At 30.8% G+C, this 21336-nt stretch overlaps 1 protein-coding gene across 1 annotated transcript; it reads right to left on the bottom strand.

Annotated features, from left to right (window-relative positions):
* Positions 1 to 5564: 5564 nt before the first annotated feature.
* LOC103575331 (hybrid signal transduction histidine kinase G-like) lies at positions 5565 to 8812 on the bottom strand. Its single transcript, XM_008555067.3, has 3 exons — positions 8558 to 8812; positions 8125 to 8310; positions 5565 to 5811 (listed from the first exon to the last, which is right to left on the bottom strand). Exons 1-3 carry the CDS (start codon positions 8654 to 8656, stop codon positions 5716 to 5718), a joined length of 381 nt encoding a protein of 126 aa, XP_008553289.1. The 5' UTR covers positions 8657 to 8812; the 3' UTR covers positions 5565 to 5715.
* Positions 8813 to 21336: the final 12524 nt, after the last annotated feature.

Below are 21336 nucleotides of genomic sequence, written 5' to 3'. Positions count from 1 at the left end.
CCCGTAACTTTTTCCCAGTTTCTTTCACGTATATGATGCATCAGTACTTTTTTGTATAGAATTTAATTTCCTACAAAATTTTACCAGGTGGATTTAAAAAAAAAAATTTTTTTCATAGTCTTAATAACGAAAAACTAAAATGAAAAACTTTCGCATGTATTTTAAATGGGAAAGGGGACCCCCCCCCCCTTTGTGATAGTTCAATTTTAAAGATATCTGGCTGAAATTTGGAGAGGATTTTTTTTATAATACAAAATAACTTTTGAGCCCATAAGAGGTTAAAAAAAAAATATTCGTTTTTTTTGGGACACCTTAATGTTGATACATTTATTGATAAGTGTTTTTATATGTTTTTTGTAATCAAATATACATTCATAATTAAAACTCTGAACATTATATGTATTCGATGTTTTCTAATCTAAATATGATACGTAAATAAAAAAAAAACAATTAATTGAAAGAAAAAAAGATAACTAAATTATTATTGAAATGAAAATTAAATTACTACTAAATAAACACAAAAAATTAATAGTATATTACACTACAAGGGCAGAAAGTTGGGGATTCCTGCACTGCACTGCAGGCGAAGCCTCGGGCATCATGACGCGCAGTGCAGGGCTCTTCGACTTTCTGTCCGTGTAGTGTATACTATTTTTCTTTATGCCCGGACGAAAGTACGTTGACAAATCAAAGATGTATAAATTACATAACTACGTTTTAGCTTGTATTGATGCCTGCCCCGACATTTGCGGCACGAGCGAAGCGAGTGCTGTTGGTCGGGGGACAGGCATCAAATACATCTACAAAAAAAATTATCATTACACATGGTTAAAAGAAATAATTATGATCCTAAAGTCAATAGACACTTAACGATTTACGGTGTTTTTTTTTTTTTTTTTTTTTTTTTTTTTTTCAAAAATCAATTACAAAAACATGAAAACTAAAAATATGAACTTGTAGAAAATTAAAAAAACTGTAGACTTAACTTTTTAAATAATTTTTTTACTCATAATTTATCCTTTAAAAAAAATCATACAATTACTAGATGTCAACTAACTTCAGTATCATAAATAATTCCTAATTTTTTTTTTTTCAAATTATTAAATTTTTTAGTTTTTATTAATCTTTAGTAAATTTTACTTTTTCAAAAATACAGACATATAAAATTTAAAATTAATTGTAAACAAATTTTGAGGTTATCAATACGAGCGAGAGTCACATCAAATCTTGTCAAAGTGACAGTAGTATACGTATAACCAGTAACAGTTGCGTCAGTGCGCGCAAGAAAACTTTTTCGTCCCGCTATTGCTTTCTTTCGGCCTGCTGTTATAGATGGCGCGCGAGTAATCCCAGCACGGCACGAATGTTAGACTTTCTGCCGTGAACTCGAGGCCGAACGTACGTACTTTCGGCCGAGGTATAAAGAAAAATCATTTGATAAAGTTAAGAAAATATTTATTTAATGGACAACTAAACTATTTTATAGTGCCAACAAATCCAAATATTGAAGCAAAATACAGTCGAGTCTCGTTATGAGTCCGTGAACCAGGATTTCCATGGAAGACCTTCCCCCTCCACAACGTGAAAAAAAAATTAATTTCAGAGTCTCGATATGAGACCGTATATTCATGAAAAGAAATTAAGAGTTTATTTATCATATTAGTCTTATTATTTGTTTATAAGCAAGACACTGTATAGCTGTATTACTATAAGAAACATAACACTCAAGTCAAACGGACTCATAACGAGATACTGGAAACAATCACGTACACACTCACACGCTTAAAAAGTAGGGGAAGTTCAACTCACGACTGTCGCCTGCGCTGACAGAGTGGGGGTACACAAATTCTTAGAATTATATTCCCCTACACCCCTTTATGCGGGTTCATAACGAGACTCAACTGTATTATTATATTAACTCTAAAAAATATTACTTAGACACAAAAATATATATTCATTTAGAATAAATATATATATTTGGTCGAGGTTAATAAATATATATTTAAACGTAATGAATATTGATTCAAAAAGTTATGGTGCTAGGCAGCAGCAGCGGGTGTAGGGTGGCGCTTGCCACTAGATCGCGCTCACCAGTTGTAGTGTTCCTGGTAAGAAACTTATTTCAGAATTATTATACTCCCAACTTGAAGCATTTATGGGACGGGTTACCTACTGTAAATCAGCAGAGTGACGATAACTCATTTTTGATAGTAATATAGGGGTATTCTGTATTACTCTATCCTCGAGGAACACGCTGAATCTCATTCGGTAGTTTTATACTCTCTAAACTTGAAATAGTGAATTATCCCCTAGTCCCCTAGGGTGAGACAAAGCAACCAAATTATCGTTCGATGACCTGTATCGACGTCTGATCATAGATGGTGCCAAAACCATAAATCACCACGTGGGAAGGTGATGAATCCACGAAAACTTACGGGGACAGGAAAACTGGCTTCTCTGGTCCGCCATTACCGTGAACGGTCACGTTTTTATTATAACAAAATAAAATCAAAACATAATTGTGGAATCTTTGAAGTTAACGTGCAAATCATATATTTGGGCATTATTGTCGCTACTTTTTAACAAATTGGGAATATTATTTCCGTGGGCTAAATGCTCGTCAAATCAGTATTTTTATAATAAAATTATTCGTTAGTTAATCACGTGTTGAGAAGTTATTTTACACTAGAAAACAAATTCTTTTGCCCTTAGTTAAGTATTAAATAATTATTCCACGTGGCGAAGCCAATACTCAGAGTCAAGTGACGACACAGGTAAGCCTTCTACGAAGCTGGTATCTTTTTGTTCCTGTAACGGTGGTCAAAATAAGTAACTGTCAACGTTGGAAAATAATCGTTGGGTCCTCAGCCACTCAGAATCGTGGATTGCTCAGATACATAAGTCGCAGTATTATTCATTTAGAAATAACGTAATAAATAGTTAAATTAAGTTTAGTGAATACTGTGGAAATTTATTGCAAGAAATAAATTTGTGAACGTGCAACTTGTCTCTCATCCTCTCCACTTGGGATATAAGTTGCAATGTTTCAACCTCCTCATAATACCATTTTCATTCATTATCTCAATACCATTGGTCATAAGGTTTGAAATTTGTTTCATAAAAGTATGCATGTACAAATTCGTAAACTGTGGTTTCGGCTCAGCTAATGTGTACCCAAGTCCAGCAAGTAAAACTATTCTATGGCGAAGTTAAATCGGAACTTCGTTTATGACACATTGTATGGGCCAAAAACTATGTCGGCTGCTCTTGAATAGAGGCGCACCGTCAGTTTTAATATTTAAACTTAAAACGATATCTCCATCTATTTTCGATTTAATGAAGTCATCGTTGATGCATCTATTACTATTGCAAATATCACTAATATTGTCATTATCATTATTATTATTACTATTTTTTTCTAGTTGCTTATCGATTATGATCCGCATCGATTGATCTGCCAATAAACTTTTTAGTTGATATTCTAAGTTGATGGAAATAAAAAAGTTTTCTTTACTTGTTGACAAATTATATTCAGTTCACCTCGCAATAAAAGGCATGTAATACAGCATTTGTTGGTAGGTTAAACATTTTTCTCATTAAATACTTAGAAGTATCCAAATATTTAAAATCCGGGCCAGTTAAGACTTTAGTTAGCTCTAAAATAGCTTGCTGAATTTTATCATGGTCATATACAGCCATACGTTTCTATATATGGTCATATATACCCATACATAGACTACAAACGACCATATATGGCCATATATGTTTAATTAATCATGGACATACATAGTCATGCAAAACCGTGTATGGCTATACATGGCCATGCATGACTATTTAAAAAGTTGCTATGTCCATGTATAGCTATATATGCTTCATACATGAACTATACATGGCCATATATGTTTCATTTTTCACACTGATAGAAGGATTTCTTAGTATTAAAAAAGATTTGTTAATATTTAACAAATTATTTCTTAACGGAGCTTTATTTAAGAAATATTTATTAATATTTAACAAATCATTTCTTAAACATCATTTTTTTGTATTTAATAAATATTTCTTAGCATCTAATAAACGATTTGTTAATATTTAATAAACGATTTCTTTCCATTTAAAAAATGATTTATTAGTATTTAATAAATCACTTTTTAACATTTAATGAATCACTTTTTAATAATTAATAAATGAATAATTTATATTTAATATATTTTTTATTATTTGAACAAATTTTTTTTTTATATTTAAGAAATTATCTATTAACTTATTTATTAAAATTTAATTCATAAAATCACACAGTTCAAGAATATATATCTATATATGTTTTCGCATGCAGCTACACACATTCATTAATATTTGTATTTATAAACAAAAATAACTAAAACAACCATCGTATAAAATTTTCTGGTCTTTTAATTTCAAAATACAATTTCATATTAATTAACACTATAACTAGAATAAACAAATTAAAATTTCTTATATTAAACTACGCTGAGAAATAACATAAAATCCGTTTGATAGTACATGTGTTTTTAATGGTTTTATATTTGATTAAAATTGAACTGAATAAAATTAACAACGCTTCCATATTTTCATAGTTATAATATGGATGACAATTTACAAAATACTTCTGATATAAATATTATTTAAGTATATGAGAGCTTCAGTTGTAGGTTACGTTTAACCAACAATGCAAGCTAGAACGGAGTAAACAATATGACGTCGCAACGACACACACATATAGCTTTTTTAATACTTGTACACCACTACAGGCTCGTGTGTAGCCCTCTACCGACAAATTCGTCTAAGAAATATTTATTAAATATTAACAAGCCTTGTTTGGTGCTAACAAATATTTCTTTTATGTTAATAAGGCTTTGTTAGCGTTAAAAATATTTCTTAATAATAAAGAAGTTACTTATTTCATTATAATAAATATTGTTAATAATTACTAAATATTTGTTAAATCCAAAAAAGTCAGTTGAGTAAAATTTAATAAATCAATTTATTACTCCTAAACAAATCCTTCTATCAGTGCACGGGTTTTCATACCTAAAAAAACAAAAATCTTGATTTTTCGAAATTTATTAATCGCAATGATTTCAAATTTTGATCATATCAGACTTTAACTTATGAGAATCTAATTCTAAGAGGATGAAGCATTTTCTCAATTTTTTCGATTTTTCAAGTCGAGTGGTTCAATTGACCCGACCCTCCCATATATATTCGCCAGCCATGAGCATGCGTGATCATGATCATGCATGAGAAAGCATATTGATAGCTGGCTAAGCATGATCACGCATGTTCATGACTGTCGAAAATCCAGGCATGATCATACATGAGATTAACGCATGATCAGGTCTGATGGTTTTTTTCCGGGATGAATTGAACCCGATTAAAATCCAATGGGAATCCGATTGAGTTTCAATTTAATTCAATCAGAGTTTTTAATCAGGGGATATATTATTTGAGTATCGATAAGACAGCTGACAGTCAAACAGTATAAATAAAAAGACAAATTTTTTGAAAGTAGTTTTATTTTAAATTTTAATATTTATTATCTCAACCATAAATTAGTTGGATCTATCAAGTGACTGACATTAATAATAATAATTAAATATATTCCAGATAGTAGCTGAAATATTTTTAGACATATGGTGTTATTAACCAAATTTTGTAGAACCACACCAATATGTAAACTACGTACGGAATATATTTCTATACATTATATTTTGGTGCACAATACATATAAGTGACCGCAACTAATTTCAGAGGCAAACAAAATTTAGAACAACACTCTTCAACTACAGCACACTAAAATGGATAAATAAAAATTATTATTTTTTCTAAAAATTACATATGTATACTAGAGTGGTCTAAAAAAAAATGTTTTTTTTTTTTTTTTTTTTTTTTTTCTAAGTTCCATCATCTCAAAAGTTTTTCGAAGGTATCGTTACGTTCCGGTAATATTTTATTGATTAATATAAATTAATTATTTTTAATTCATTAATTTTATGTAATATAACGGAAATCGGTTACGATAAGAGAGTCGCCGTGGCTCGCGGGTAGTCAAAACAAATGACGATGCATGAAACCCGGGCCACGACGATTTTCTCACAGGGAACCTGAGATGCAGCGTCAATATTTTGTCAACTCTGTTGGCTTTATTGTATTTTTATAACGACTAAATAGTCAGTCTTACGAGAGAACTCATGGAGCTCAAATCTCTGCTCTCCAGCCATAATTAATAAATTATAATTAATCCTAAATTAATTCTTCCTTATTGTGGGGTGCCAATTGGCACCCCAATATTTTCACCTACACTATGACCTATCCATAGCCCTATTAATACCCTGGGGCAAGTGCTTACCAGCAGTTTCACCCTGTTCTATAACCCTGAGCGCTCAACAGCAGTTCGGAATTCCTGCCGATTTTCCTACCGTTCACCTGCTACTATAAATATAATTATATGGAGCATTCAAGCAGTTATGGCGTCGAGAGACATTTTAAATCACGAAAAATAATTAAAGTTAATAGTTAATAAAATAATCGACGACCAGGGCCCACCGGGGGTCTATCGATACTCAAACGAGGTCAAACCTGGATTAAATTTAATAATTAAAAATGATTTTTATTTTTAATTAATTCGAGATAATTTCCCAAAACGTAACAGTGGTGCTGTGAGCAGGATGGTCTTAGATTATTTATGATTATTAAAATTGAAATCTTTGTGACCAGCGATGATCAGTGTTGATAAGTGAAAATTAATTCTTCAATTACAAATTATTATAGAAATCAATTAAATCATATTTAATTGTTACTATTATTATTTAATAATCATTTGCATCAGAAATAAGACAGGAATTAATTTTATATCAACACGATTGAATATTTTAGATTAATTAAAAATTAAATTTGATACAATGTCCTTTTTTACGAATAAAAGACATTATTTCTTATCATTTGATGCAAAAATTATTGTAACGGATTGAGTAGGAAGGTCTTTCGACACTCGTGTGTTAGCAATACTCGCTTAACGGCTCGTGAACCAACCACACTCGTTGCCAAAAATACCTTCTACTCAATGCGTTAATATACGATTTTTTTCGTTTTCTTCAGTTAAAACTCGGGAAAAAATGTTTTTTTTTTTTATTTTCTATTTTGATGTACACATTCTGTAGTAAATTTAATTCCCTACAAGAAAGCTCTGAAACAGTTTTATCGTAATTCTAACGGGTTAAAGTTATCGGGCTTTGAATACCCGCAACAAAAGAACATTTGATCAGATATGACTTCAGAACTTATTTTGTAGATCCCACACAGAACCCAATAGGGAAAAATTACAATATTTTTTTCATTTTCCCGTTGGGATTTTCCACTTAGGTCCCACACAGAACCCAATGGGGAAAAATGACAATAATTTTTTTATTTTCACGTTGGGTTTCCCCACTTAGGCCCCACTTAGGACCCAGTTGGGAAATACTAGCTATAAAGTATTTTTTTTTGTTTGGGATTTTCCGATTGGGCCCTCATGGTGATTTCCCTATTGAGAATGCCCCATTGGGACCCAATGAGGTCCAGATATATACAGTGGGCGTTCCCACAGTAATTTCTAGTCGGAGTGTATTATATATTATAAAAATAGTTTAATAGTTTAAAACTTTACAAATAAATCTTGCAGTCACTAAAAAATTACTCCAGAAAGCTAAAAATTATTTCAGAATTATAGAAATTTAATAAATTATCTACAAGTAATGTCAATGACTGCAAATCTGTTATAATTACCCCCTTTAGAATTTACTTATTCGCAATTATTCAAAGCCCGAAAACTTTTCACCCGTTAGAGTTATGATAAAACTGTTTCTAAGCTTTTCTATAGAGAATCAAATTACCTATAATAATATGAGCATTAAAATGAAAAGAAAAAAATTTTTTGTAGTTTTAATTAAGGAAAACAAAAAAAAAATTTTCACATGCTATTTATATGGAAAAACAAAAAATGATTGAGCGCCTCGTAGAGTTGAAATATCAAGTTGACCTTTGGCGAAAATTTTTTTGATACTTTAGAGAAACTTTTGAGGTGAGGAGGAAAAAATTTGTTTTTGGACCACTCTAATGTATACATACATGATATCCATTTGCTCGGCATATTCTAGTTTCAATTTTTTTTATCGTTATCTCATCACTATTATTGTTGCTGTTGTTGTTGTTGTTATTATCAGTTGAATTATTTACTTGAGTAATACAAGTAGAGAAAGTTTTTTCTTGAGAAAGAGCACACTTTACAGAACAGCAATCGCTGTTAATATTGCACTGCAAAGAAACAAAAGTTTTTTTAAATATTTGAAAATAAGAAAAAAAAAGATTTTTTTTTTAATGTACTGGGGCAAATCATCGAGCTAGATGCAACTGACTAAATTCATGACAAAAAATTTTTGGACGGCCCAAAATGTCGGACTCTGACCGAAAAAACGTAAAACTGTTTCAATGTTGAATTTTCAATATGATGAAATTTTTCTTACAGAAAATACAATGCCCAATAATTAATTAGTATACATACTGTTTGACCATGACGTAAGCAATTTTTCTCCAACAGTCTGCCTCTTGTAGCAATAATTACTGTAGCGAGTAATATTAAAAAATAAAGTTTTAAAAACATGGTTAATTATTTACTTACTCAACCCTTTTTTATTTTTATTTAATATTTTAATGGTATGCTTACTCCGGGTTTAGTTATTTTCTAACGAGATTAAAATAATACGAAAATGTTTTTAGCCGAAATATTTGTAATAACGTAGATCTTGGTAATACCCAATTAAACTTGTACACGTATTTTTTATTATCAGAAAGTCTATTTTATGACAGAATATAGATAGAATAGAACAGAAGAATAGATAACTAAAATAGGATATAAAAAAGAACATACAATATTAGATAAAAATCATTTTCATTGAATTAAAAATAAAAAACAATTAAGAAATGAAGTCGTTTTTCGAGCTCTTGAAGCTAAAAATAGTAAATTAAGGCATTGAGTGGAAGGTGCTTTTGACTAGTGTGATTGGTTCACGAGCTGTTGGTAACAACCAGTGTGGCCAGTTCGTGGAATATTTTTGTCCATGATTACCTTCTTACTCAATACACTCAATACATATCACATACTGCGCAAGTGCAACAAGAATATAGTATTGTTCATCGTTAAAATCAAATTATTTGAAACTTTTCGAATTATTTGTCAATTTTTTATTTATTCGTAACTTTTCAAATTTCTCGATTCGAATCAGGAAATTCTGACCAGTTTTCAAGTATTCAATGGAAAGCGCGCTTAGTTTCCAAAGTAATTAAAAGTAAATATTTTGTAGATTCGTGTCTGAATTCTATTTACCTCTGACGAAAATTTGAATTATTGAAAAAAATATTATAATTTTAAATTTTTCAAATGAAAATTTACGAATAATTCGAATTGTTCGATCCAAAGATCGAATCAAATAGTTCGATACGAATAATTCGTAAGTTCAAACTTCTCTCACAGCCCTAATTAAGAGCTTTACAATGATACCAAATTTAATAACATTAACTAATTCTATCACTGAAATATAATGGAAACAAATATTTCTTATTCTTTTAAAGTAGTTATCCTACTACAATATTGTCAAAAAGTTATGAGCTATATGCGTGATAAGAGTAGGTGAGGTTGTAGTTAAAATGAAACATAGCTTTTATTCGATACTGTACCCGTGAGAAGGTTACCTACACACTACTCATATATACGTATACACAAATACTGTTGAACATTTTCTTAAATTATAATTTGACAACGTCGCATATGATTTACCAGTTGTTATATAGTGTACTGAGTATCGATTTAAATTTACAGCTCAAATAGTTGATGCATAATCGTGTACAGCGTTGTCAGATTCTTTCTGTCCAATGCATCCACAAGTATATTTTTTATTTGTTGTTGAACTTCGAGTTGCTATATCTCAAGAATGATATGGTGAATCCTTTTTTTCTTTTTTAACTTCCCGCTAAGAAAATTGCAAATTTTCAAAAATTCGGGAAGTTATTGGTTTCACCCCGATTTATGAAAATCGAAATTCTAACAGATGTCGACGTTTTGAGGTTCTAGGAAGTTATTCTGACCAAATTCAAGATGATGTCTGAGTGTATGTACACGGAGAAAAAAAAACAGTAATATTTCCTATGTTAGCATAGTAACTATTCCTATGTGCATATAGGAATTTTTCTTATGTAAACATAGGGAAGTTCCCTATAAAAATATAGGAAAAAGTACTATGTTACATAGTAACTTTTCCTATAATACATAGGAAAATTTCCTATATTAACATAGGAATAATTCCTATGTTACATAGCATTTTTTCCTATGGTCACATAGTAAAATTTCATATGTTACCATAGTAATTTTCCCTTTGTAGCATAGGAATAATTCCTATGTGAAACATAGCAATTATTCCTATGTTAACATAGGAAAAATTCTTGTGTTACAAAAATCATAAAAAAATGAGATTTGTTTTTCTTTTAAAAAATTCAAATATTCAAATTCAGACAAAGTGGGTATGATTTAGACGTTCACCAATCGGAACACCTTAAAATGAACCAATAATACGATTACTCCGATTTTCAAATATCTACGCGCAGTTAATGTGCGCAGTATTGCCACAATATCATATGTATTCATCCCGTTTCCCGGAAACAAAAACATAACCTTAATTAATGTGTTTGGTAGTGAAGATACAGTGCAACATTAATTAGTTACTTTATGACTGGAGACTTCTCAGTATTTAAAATGGTGTAATACCGTATGATGGACGGTGTGGCTCAATAACTTATAGATCAAATTGAACGGAATATAGTATAGTGCCGTATAGCTCAACTGGTAGAGCACTCGGTGCGATACCGACATGGTCTGGATTCGATTCCCAATTCGGGCTATCTATATTTTTCTCAATTTTCTATAAATTGTATTATTGAGAATGTTTGCATGTTTTAGGTTTCCACCATGTTAAAATGGTTCCATTATATGAAAGGTCCACTATATAAAAAAAAAAAAAAATTATAGTTAGTAATGCTGTTGAACTCATGACCTAGTTTGCCCACTATCATGATTCTTTAATCATTTTTGTTAAAAACAATTTAGGAACAAGTTTGGTTAAAAAATATTCGTAGGTTTTTAAAATCTGGGCAGTCCATTTTACCCAACCCCCCGACACTTTTCATGTTAAAAATTTTGGGGAAACCATTTAACCTCAGTGGCCCATTGTGCCTCAATTTCCCGTTTTGTACCCGTCGCCCACCCTAAACACTTTATATGTAAAAAAATTTTGGGTGGCCATTTTGCCCCAGTGGTCCATTTGGCCTCAGTGGCCTATTTTGCCTTAGTGATCCATTTTGCCCATCCCCCGCCCCGAACGTTTTTCATGTTAGAAAGTTTGGGGGGCCCATCTAGCCCCCAAATATTTCGAGGAATCTAAAATTTTAGGGGGCCCATTCTGCCCCCCTTCCCCTACATGTAAGGAAATAAGTAAATTATTTTTAACTTCCCGCTAAGAAAATCGACGATTTTCAAAAATTTCGGGAAGTTATTGTTTTCACCCCGATTTTTGAAAATCGAGTTTTCATCAGATGTCGACGTTTTGAGGTCCTAGGAAGCTATTCTGACTATTTTCAGAATGATGTCCGAGTGTGTGTATGTATATGTGTATGTGTGTGTGTGTATGTATGTAAACTCTTTGTAACTTTTTAACTAATAAATTGATTGGACTGGTTGAGGTGGCAATCGAAAGAGCTTGTTGGCCGTCAACTTTCCTGAAAATTTCAGATCATTTGATCGAATAGACTCGAAAATATTTGCGAATTACGAAAAAAAAAAATTTTTTTTTTAGTTTTTTATTGATTTCTCAGAAGCGACTCATACGATCGACTTCAAAATCTAATTAGCTCTAGTACTCAAGAAAACGAGTCGATTGCCACCTCAAACATCAAAATCGGATAATTCGTTCGAGAGATATCGCGGGAGAAAGAAATGGTGGATAATAGTTTTTTCCAAATATTTTCAAAATGACTGACCCGATTAATTCCAAATTTCCAACTTCCCGCTAAGAAAATCAACGATTTTCAAAAATTTCGGGAAGTTATTGTTTTCACCCCGATTTTCGAAAATCGAGTTTTCATCAGATGTCGACGTTTTGAGGTCCTAGGAAGCTATTCTGACTATTTTCAGAATGATGTCCGAGTGTGTGTATGTGTGTGTGTGTGTGTGTGTGTGTGTGTGTGTGTGTGTGCGCGCGCGCGTGTGTATGTGTGTGTGTGTGTGTGTGTGTGTGTGTGTGTGTATGTAAACTCTTTGTAATTTTTTAACTAATGAATCGATTTGGATGGTTGAGGTGGCAATCAAAAGAGATTGTTGGCCATCAACTTTCCTGAAAATTTCAGAGTATTTGATCGAATAGACTCGAAAATATTGGCGAATTACGAAAAAAAAAAATTTTTTTTTTAGTTATTTATTGATTTCTCAAAAACGACTGACGCGATCGATTTCAAATTTTAATCAGCTCTAGAACTCAATAAAACGCGCCGATTGCCACGTCAACTATCAAAATCAATTGATTAGTTCAAAAGATATCGGCGTTGAAAATTTAAAAAAATAACATTTTATGTTATTTTTTCCGGATAAATCATAATATAACTTACTAAAATGTGCCTGATATCATACCAACTCATCTTTTTTATGGTTTCTTTTGATCATATAATGTCATCGAACTTCGTTTTTAGTTTAAATCATATTATCAACAAAAAAATCGATAAAACGTAGTTTTTAATATTTTTATCGGATATTTCATATTTTATTGTTTCTGACATGAGTCAAAATTTATTTAAATCTTGATTTTGATCCCCGACATTGATTTCTGCCTCAATACACTTATTTTACTGAACAAAATTAGGAACTAAATTTTAAAAACCGCTTCATTGATGATTTTCGATTCTTAAATTTTCAAACTTCAGCATAACAGGTAACTTGTTAGAGCTTGAAAAGATCATAAAAAAACAATTGCGTGTGATAGCATTTTCGAGCTCGAAGAGCTCGAAAATATATCTACACTAATGTTTTCGAGCTCTTTGAGGTCGAAAACAGCGGGAAGTTTTGGGGCTGGCCCGCACGGTCAACCGACAGACCGATTTTTTTTTTAGTATTTTGAAAGTATTTCAAAAACGACTTGATGAATCAATTCAAATGTGATCAGTTATAGAACTCAATAAAACATGTCGATTGTCGCCTTGAACGTCTTAATCGGTTTATTCGTTCGAGAGATATCGTTTGAAAAAAAATCGTAAAAAACGTTTTCTTTCGAAAACAAAGGCATACAAAAGTATTTTCGAGCTCGAAGAGAAAATGTATCTATAACAATTTTCTGAGCTCAAGGAGCTCGAAATAGGCGGGAAGTTTTGGGGCTGGCCCGCAGGGTCAACCGACAGACCGATTTTTTTTTTACATTTCAATTTAATTCAACTTACATGAGAACGTGAAATCTACTATAGAACAATCTTTCAGTTAATAAATTGTATTAAGAAACGGATAGAGATAAACTGTTAAGGTTTAAAAAAAAATAACAATAGATGTACATAGACCGCTATAATTTTTTATTTTTTCAATAAAAATAAGTGAAATATTTACAAAATATTGTTAAAATATCAATAGTGATACTGCAGTCAACAGCGAATTAAATCCCTCTCTTCTTCGGTCCATTCGATCGAATAATCACAAATCAACAGGAAATTCAACGGCTGATAAGCTCTTTCGATTGTGGCAAGAACGATCTAAATCGATCGATTGACTAAAAAGGTATAGAAAATTTACACACACACACACAGACACCCATACAAACACTCGGATATCATTCGAAAAATACCCAAAATAGCTGCCTATATGACCTCGAAACGTCGACAACTGATGGAAAGTCGATTTTCGCTAATCGGCGTAAAAATTCCCAAATTTTTCAAGGATCATCGACTATAGTATAGATATATCATAGCGAGAAGTTGAAAAAATTGAGTACTTATTTTACGGAAATACTAAGAGAATTCCTACTACACGGAGAAAAAATTAAAGGAACTGTTCCTAGTACGTTTATGAAATATCATCCCATACCGTTATGGTAATGATTACTTGGGATTATGGGATATAGACCCATACTTTTTGGGAAGGTTTCCATAAATATGGTAACAATTCCTATCATTATGGTAACAGTTCCCATATCGCATATGAAAGAATCATGGTAATGATTACCATACTCATAGGAATAGTTCCCATAAGCAAATAGGAACCAATCCTATAACCACATTGTAACAGTTCCTATAATATTATGGTAACCATTCCCATAATATTATGGTAACCATTCCCATAATATTATGGTAACTATTCCCATAATATTATGGTAACCATTCCCATAATATTATGGTAACCATTCCCATAATATTATGGTAACCATTCCCATAATATTATAGTAACCATTACCATACGTACATAGTAACGATTACCATAATTGCATAGGAACTATTCCGATACCGTATGGGAATTATATCCATAATTATAGGAATGGTTACCATAATATATATGGGTGCCGTTCCTATAATCAACATTTCAAAAAAACCAGTTACCATGCAGTATGGGAACCATTCCCATAATATATTGTAACTGTTACTATAATTTTCTCTCCGTGTACACGGAAAGAAAATTCCACTAAAATGTACGAAATTAACATCGTAATCGTGGACTAGACTTTCATTGGCGTAAATTTTTAAATGTCGTATTTCAAAATTTACTGTAGTCTTTATTAAAATTCTGATGTAGATTTTATTCTTTACTATTTAACATCGTAATTTTAACAAAGACTTTATTAAATTTTGAAATAAGACATTTAAAAATTGACGCCAATAAAAGTCTAGTCCACGATTACGATGTTAACATCGTAGATTTTAGTGAAATTTTCTTTCCGTGTAGAAAATTATGTACTTTTAAAAAATTAATTTACTTTCTTTTTTTAGTATCAACCCTCAGCAAAGTTAAGACTTGTTGTGAGGTACTGAATGTAACTCATCTTGGCTGCAAGATAACTGCATAACTTATCTCGACACGAATATAATAATGGTTCATAAAAACATTAAATCGGGTAAATAGAAACGATTGTGATGTATAATGTAAGGAAGACATTCAAGATGCGAACATAATAAATTTGCGAAAAATGGTTTCAAAGTCTATTGACATTCAACAATACCAATCAACAAATGAATTGCTAATAAAAATTTATTTGAATTCCAATAAGCGTGAATGAGCTCGTATATGTTTGTGTGAGCAGAGAATACATATTTAGATTAAAGCATATGTGTTTGCATACAAATTTATTGTGTGTATATGTGTGTCTTTGGACGTATGAAGGCATGAATAGCGAATTTTAAACTCAATTTTGTAATATCAATATGATTTTCACGTGAAAAAATGTAGCTCAGCTTAATAATTTTTAAAAAGAAAAACTCAATTTAATTATAAATAGCGATCTATTCTTCGAAACAAGAAAAATGATTATTCTTATACTCTTACGTCAGATTTTGATGAAATGAAATAGCTTTTGAACCGCAACATCCAAGCCAACTTCCCTGTCAAAAAATAAGTCCAAATTTCGTTTTTAGAAGTAAGTTTTGAACTCAGTTAACCTTTATTTCACAATTTTGCTCATATCACTTCCTTAATTAAACAACGTTCCTAGTAATATCAAAGAACTTATACTTCTTGCCCACATACTTGTTGCAAGTACCCTTTTTTCATTCTTTTTAAACTCATGATAACTATACACTTTGAATCTTTTTAGTTAGATTTTGTTCGATAACCGATGAAACACAAGCTGAGTTGATTAGAGTCATTATATTTATGTTATCCAAAAAGGGCAATTACTAAGATCAAAGTGACTACAGAAGCGTATATTGCTTTTATCATCGGACAGCGCTTGAATCAACAGATCGAGAAAATTGGACTCGTAAGGTAAATGTCCCTATACCGGAACAAGACCCAATACCGGAACGATTTGATAATCATTATATTATATTTCAATTCGTACGCGATGAAACTGAATAAAACTTTCTTTTTTTGAAACCTTAATCTTTCAGTTAAAAAATAAAATATAAAATAGATTTTAGAAAATATTTAAAATATAAAAAAAAAATGTTAATTAGAGCAATAGTCTCGGATTCATGACTTTTTCATGTCTCTTAATGGTTTTGCTAAGAAATCAGTTAATGGTCTTAAGCTTATAGAAAATGCATAGAATTACTTTTCAATAATTTTTTTTTTTGTATATGCATCTTGAATGACATAAAATTCAAGAAAACATATTAAAAATATGAAAAAAATAGTATTATTATATTAATTTTACTGTTCGTCTATTGGTACACCAAAATGAACCCGTGCCCAGTACCGGAACAGCCAATCATATTAATGTTATCGATAGACATTAACGGTGAGTTTAATTGACTGGCTAAATCAAGTACAATATTAATTATTACTGGAGCCCTAATATTTAATGCAGTATGTATAATTGTTATAAAAAATAGATTAAGTATAGATAAACTCTAATTTAAATCATAAAAAATAAATTTTTGTGTACAGTTTTTTTTTTTAATTATTTTTCTAGTATAACCTCAAATAATTTATTTTGTTTCTATTCTTTAGTTCAAAATATTTATTTTCATTGAATATTCAATCATTTTTAAATTTTAAATACATTTTACATTATGGGTGTGATATAGCAGACATCAGACAAATTCAAAATTATTTATAAATCGAGCAAATAATTAATAATATAAAATTCTAAAAAATGCAAATTCAAAAAATTTTGAAATTAATAGTGCTTTTTTTGTAAATATTATTTTTTTAATTATTTATCTTATTTATTTATAATTTTAAAGATCTCTGACGCCTGCTACATTCATACTCGTTTTACATTAATATTATTTAATAATTATTAATATTTTCACCATGAATGAATGCAAAAAATAACTTATTTTATTTACTGTTCCGGTATTAGGACAACTTAATTCCCGTATTGGGACACGGCTATTTCAGCGCTCCGGTATTGGGTCTTTTGGGTGTCATAGAAAAAAATTTTTTTTTTATATTAAATTTAAGAAAAATGAACTAATTTGATTATTTTTGAATTGGTAAATGTCTATTCTATATGATGTAATAAATTATTTTGGTTTATAATTTATTTGAATATTTTTAAAACGATAAAAATCAGTCATATACCCTTCGTCGTTTCGGTATTGGGACATTTACCTTATTCGTGAGAAACAAGCAAGCTTTCCAGAATGTGTTTTTACACACAGAGAAAAAAACAGTAACCATTGCTGCCCTGGCACATGGCACTCCAGAGTGAAATTCACTCCGGAGAAAAATTTTGAAAATAAGGTAAATGTCCCAATACCGGAACGACGAAGGGTATATGACTGATTTTTATCGTTTTAAAAATATTCAAATAAATTATAAACCAAAGTAATTTATTACATCATATAGAATAGACATTTACCAATGCAAACATAATCAAATTAGTACATTTTTCTCAAATTTAATATAAAAAAAAAAATTTTTTTCTATGACACCCAAAAGACCCAATACCGGAACGCTGAAATAGCCTTGCCCCAATACGGGAATTCGGTTGTCCTAATACCGGAACAGTAAATAAAATAAGTTATTTTTTGCATTTATTCATGGTGAAAATATTAATAATTATTAAATAATATTAATGTAAAACGAGTATGAATGTAGCAGACATCAGAGAACTTTAAAATTATAAATAAATAAGATAAATAATTAAAAAAATAATATTTACAAAAAAAGCACTATTAATTTTAAAATTTTTTGAATTTGCATTTTTTAGAATTTTATATTATTAATTATTTGCTCGATTTATAAATAATTTTGAATTTGTCTGATGTCTGCTATATCACACCCATAATGTAAAATGTATTTAAAATTTAAAAATGATTGAATATTCAATGAAAATAAATATTTGAACTAAAGAATAGAAACAAAATAAATTATTTGAGGTTATACTAGAAAAATAATTAAAAAAAAAACTGTACACAAAAATTTATTTTTTATGATTTAAATTAGAGTTTATCTATACTTAATCTATTTTTTATAACAATTATACATACTGCATTAAATATTAGGGCTCCGGTAATAATTAATAATGTACTTGATTTAGCCAGTCAATAAAATTCACCGTTAATGTCTATCGATAACATTAATATGATTGGCTGTTCCGGTACTGGGCACGGGTTCATTTTGGTGTACCAATAGACGAACAGTAAAATTAATATAATAATACTATTTTTTTCATATTTTCAATATGTTTTCTTGAATTTTATGTCATTCAAGATGCATATACAAAAAAAAATTATTGAAAAGTAATTCTATGCATTTTCTATAAGCTTAAGACCATTAACTGATTTCTTAGCAAAACCATTAAGAGACATGAAAAAGTCATGAATCCGAGACTATTGCTCTAATTAACATTTTTTTTTTATATTTTAAATATTTTCTAAAATCTATTTTATATCTTATTTTTTAACTGAAAGATTAAGGTTTCAAATAAAGAAAGTTTTATTTAGTTTCATCGCGTACGAGTTGAAATATAATATAATGATTATCAAATCGTTCCGGTATTGGGTCCCGTTCCGGTATTGGGACATTTACCTTATTATTAAAAAAAAAAACAACTAAATTAAATCGAAGTAAAAACGCACACGCACACACTCGAACACGTGGACACATACTCACACATTCGCACACACACTCACGAACATTCGAACATACGTACGCACATATTTGCACACACGTACACACACTTATCCATGGATATATATTTTTATGATACCATATTTTTCATCTTGATCTCATTGCGTTTAGATTAAATCGACATTGGTTGACACCAAAATCATTATTGATTAATTACAGAACATGCATAGTTTAGAACAGGAAAATATGGATCATGTCACTCTCGCGCCGAGTGCTCTTCTAGTTGAGTTATCCGAGCCTATGGCATATTTCGATCAATTTATCTATTATTTATTGAGCCAGACTGTTTATCGTACGGTAGCGTTTTTAAATATTTTTAATAATACTGTTAAGCAAAAAAGTATGTTTCCATACACGCACATACGGAACTGTATACGTGAAGCGTTAGTCACTTCTGTAAAATGAGAAAGGAAAATTAGGATAGGAAGGGATTGGTCAGGATAAGAAAGAAATCTTCTCAATGAAAAATTTATGAATCAATATTTCATACAAAGTCACCGATGCTCAAAAAAAATCTACGATCAACCGAGGCTCGGCTACCAATGCTCGGTCGAGTGTCACTGTACACTATGATCAGCTTATGGCTGGTACACCATCGGCCACCCAACTATATTCATAGCAATGAAAATATCACATCAGCTATTTTTAAACATTATTTATCTGTATATACTTTTCATAAGACAGGATCAATCCTTACTGAATATAATAGAAAATAAATTGATCATTGTCATTAAAAAAAATTTTGTGGTTCATAAAACTATTTCTGACCGTGTAGAAAAATATCGGGGATTAAGAAATACACAGATAATAAATCCCAACCGACTAATATACGCTCACTGTTAATTGTTAATGATCATATTACAAATGATCGTGATCATAGACTGTTTTCGTAAAAAATTTTATGAATTAAGATTTTATGTATTTAATACCTTAAGACTAGTGGTGGTGATAAGGACCAACATGATAAAATGTAATTTGAATGATTAATACATTAAAAATTACATTTACACTGTGAAGATTCGCGAAGTAAATGCGGATTGAATCTGGAGTGAATGAATTTTTAACTATTCACTCCCTACGGAGGAAAATTTTGAAAATATTATTAAAAAAAAAAAAAACAACTAAATTAAATCGAAGTAAAAACTCGCGTATTACGTTACTGTTCAGCTCATAGGCGAACACACACCCGAACACATGGACACATACTCACACATTCGCACACACACTCACGAACATCTGAACACATGTACGCACATATTTGCACACACGTACACACACACACCCGAACACACGCACACACGTGAAAAAAATATATATGTAAAAAAAGATATTTACAAATTAACACGATATCTGTGCACGTCGTTTCTTCACATGATGGAACAAAGCCCAGACATCTCGTGGCTTTTGGAAACTGGCTGCATCACTCGCAATTGTCTCCGCTGAAGATCTGGCTTCACTTGCTTGGGAACAGTGATCAGTTCTACTTCCTTCTCGACAACGACTGGTTGAGGCATCCGAACCATCTTCTTCTTGGGCACCATTTTTGTCTTTATGTTGACGCTAATGGTCGTTTTAACTCGTTGAACGTTCACTGGACGAAAGTTTAAATTACCGTCCAGTCCACATGTTGGCAAAAAAGTGTTGGATAGAGTCACTTCGCTGAATTCTTCAATTTTAGGTTTTTTGTATTGAGCATCATGCTCAACATCAAAAATATCGGCGCACCGTTTGAATCCAGTTGCAGATTGTGGACTTGACGACACTAAACACTTCACATCACTCATGATGATTCAATTATGAAAATTTGGAGTTTAAAATTTCAGTTATACCCAGAGACAACTTGGCTAGAGTTTGAAACTCAATGATGTTGAAATTTTAAGGACCGACGTTTAAATGCACTGCAATATTTCAGGGAGGGGATTTTGGATCCAATGGGACATTTGCACCGTAACATCAGTAATTAGATCTTTCTGGTAAGGGTCAATGGCTACTTTACATCGTTCATTACTTTTCCATTTAGACTTATTTTAATATTAATCCTAAGGATTTGTGCAGATAAGGTAAGGGAATATCCGGCGACATAATTATACCTGTGTATGTCTGCTGCTTTCTCTAGGAAAAAATACATTTTATTTAGGTACGGGTATAGATTATTTCGAGTAATGACATTTTTAAAGCATTAAATATTTGATACATTGTTTATACGATATTACCTATTGACCAAAATACATGTATACTTATACACAGCACCCTTATAAATAACTTGAGTACTTTACTTGTCTGGCGTCTATAATGAATAATTGGTAACAAAGTTAGCATTAAAACGTTTATGAAAATCCATTTCGTGAGAAAACGATTTTATAATATTTTGTATGACAAATGGGCTGATGAAATTCCATGAAAATGGCTTTTTAACTTCCCGCTAAGAAAATCGACGATTTTCAAAAATTTCGGGAAGTTATTGTTTTCAC

This window comes from Microplitis demolitor, chromosome 7 (genome assembly GCF_026212275.2).
Source record: "Microplitis demolitor isolate Queensland-Clemson2020A chromosome 7, iyMicDemo2.1a, whole genome shotgun sequence".
Lineage (NCBI taxonomy): Eukaryota > Metazoa > Arthropoda > Insecta > Hymenoptera > Braconidae > Microplitis > Microplitis demolitor.
This window is presented reverse-complemented; position numbering and strand designations above follow the sequence as displayed.

Excerpts from the sequence above, each read along its gene's own strand:
- LOC103575331 (XM_008555067.3), bottom strand. The coding sequence starts at position 8,656 with ATGTTTTTAAAACTTTATTTTTTAATATTACTCGCTACAGTAATTATT. Across the intron at positions 8,311-8,557 it reads GCTTACGTCATGGTCAAACA|TGCAATATTAACAGCGATTG; the intron begins GTATGTATACTA and ends GTTTCTTTGCAG. Across the intron at positions 5,812-8,124 it reads GCCGAGCAAATGGATATCAT|TGTGCTGTAGTTGAAGAGTG; the intron begins GTATGTATACAT and ends TATCCATTTTAG.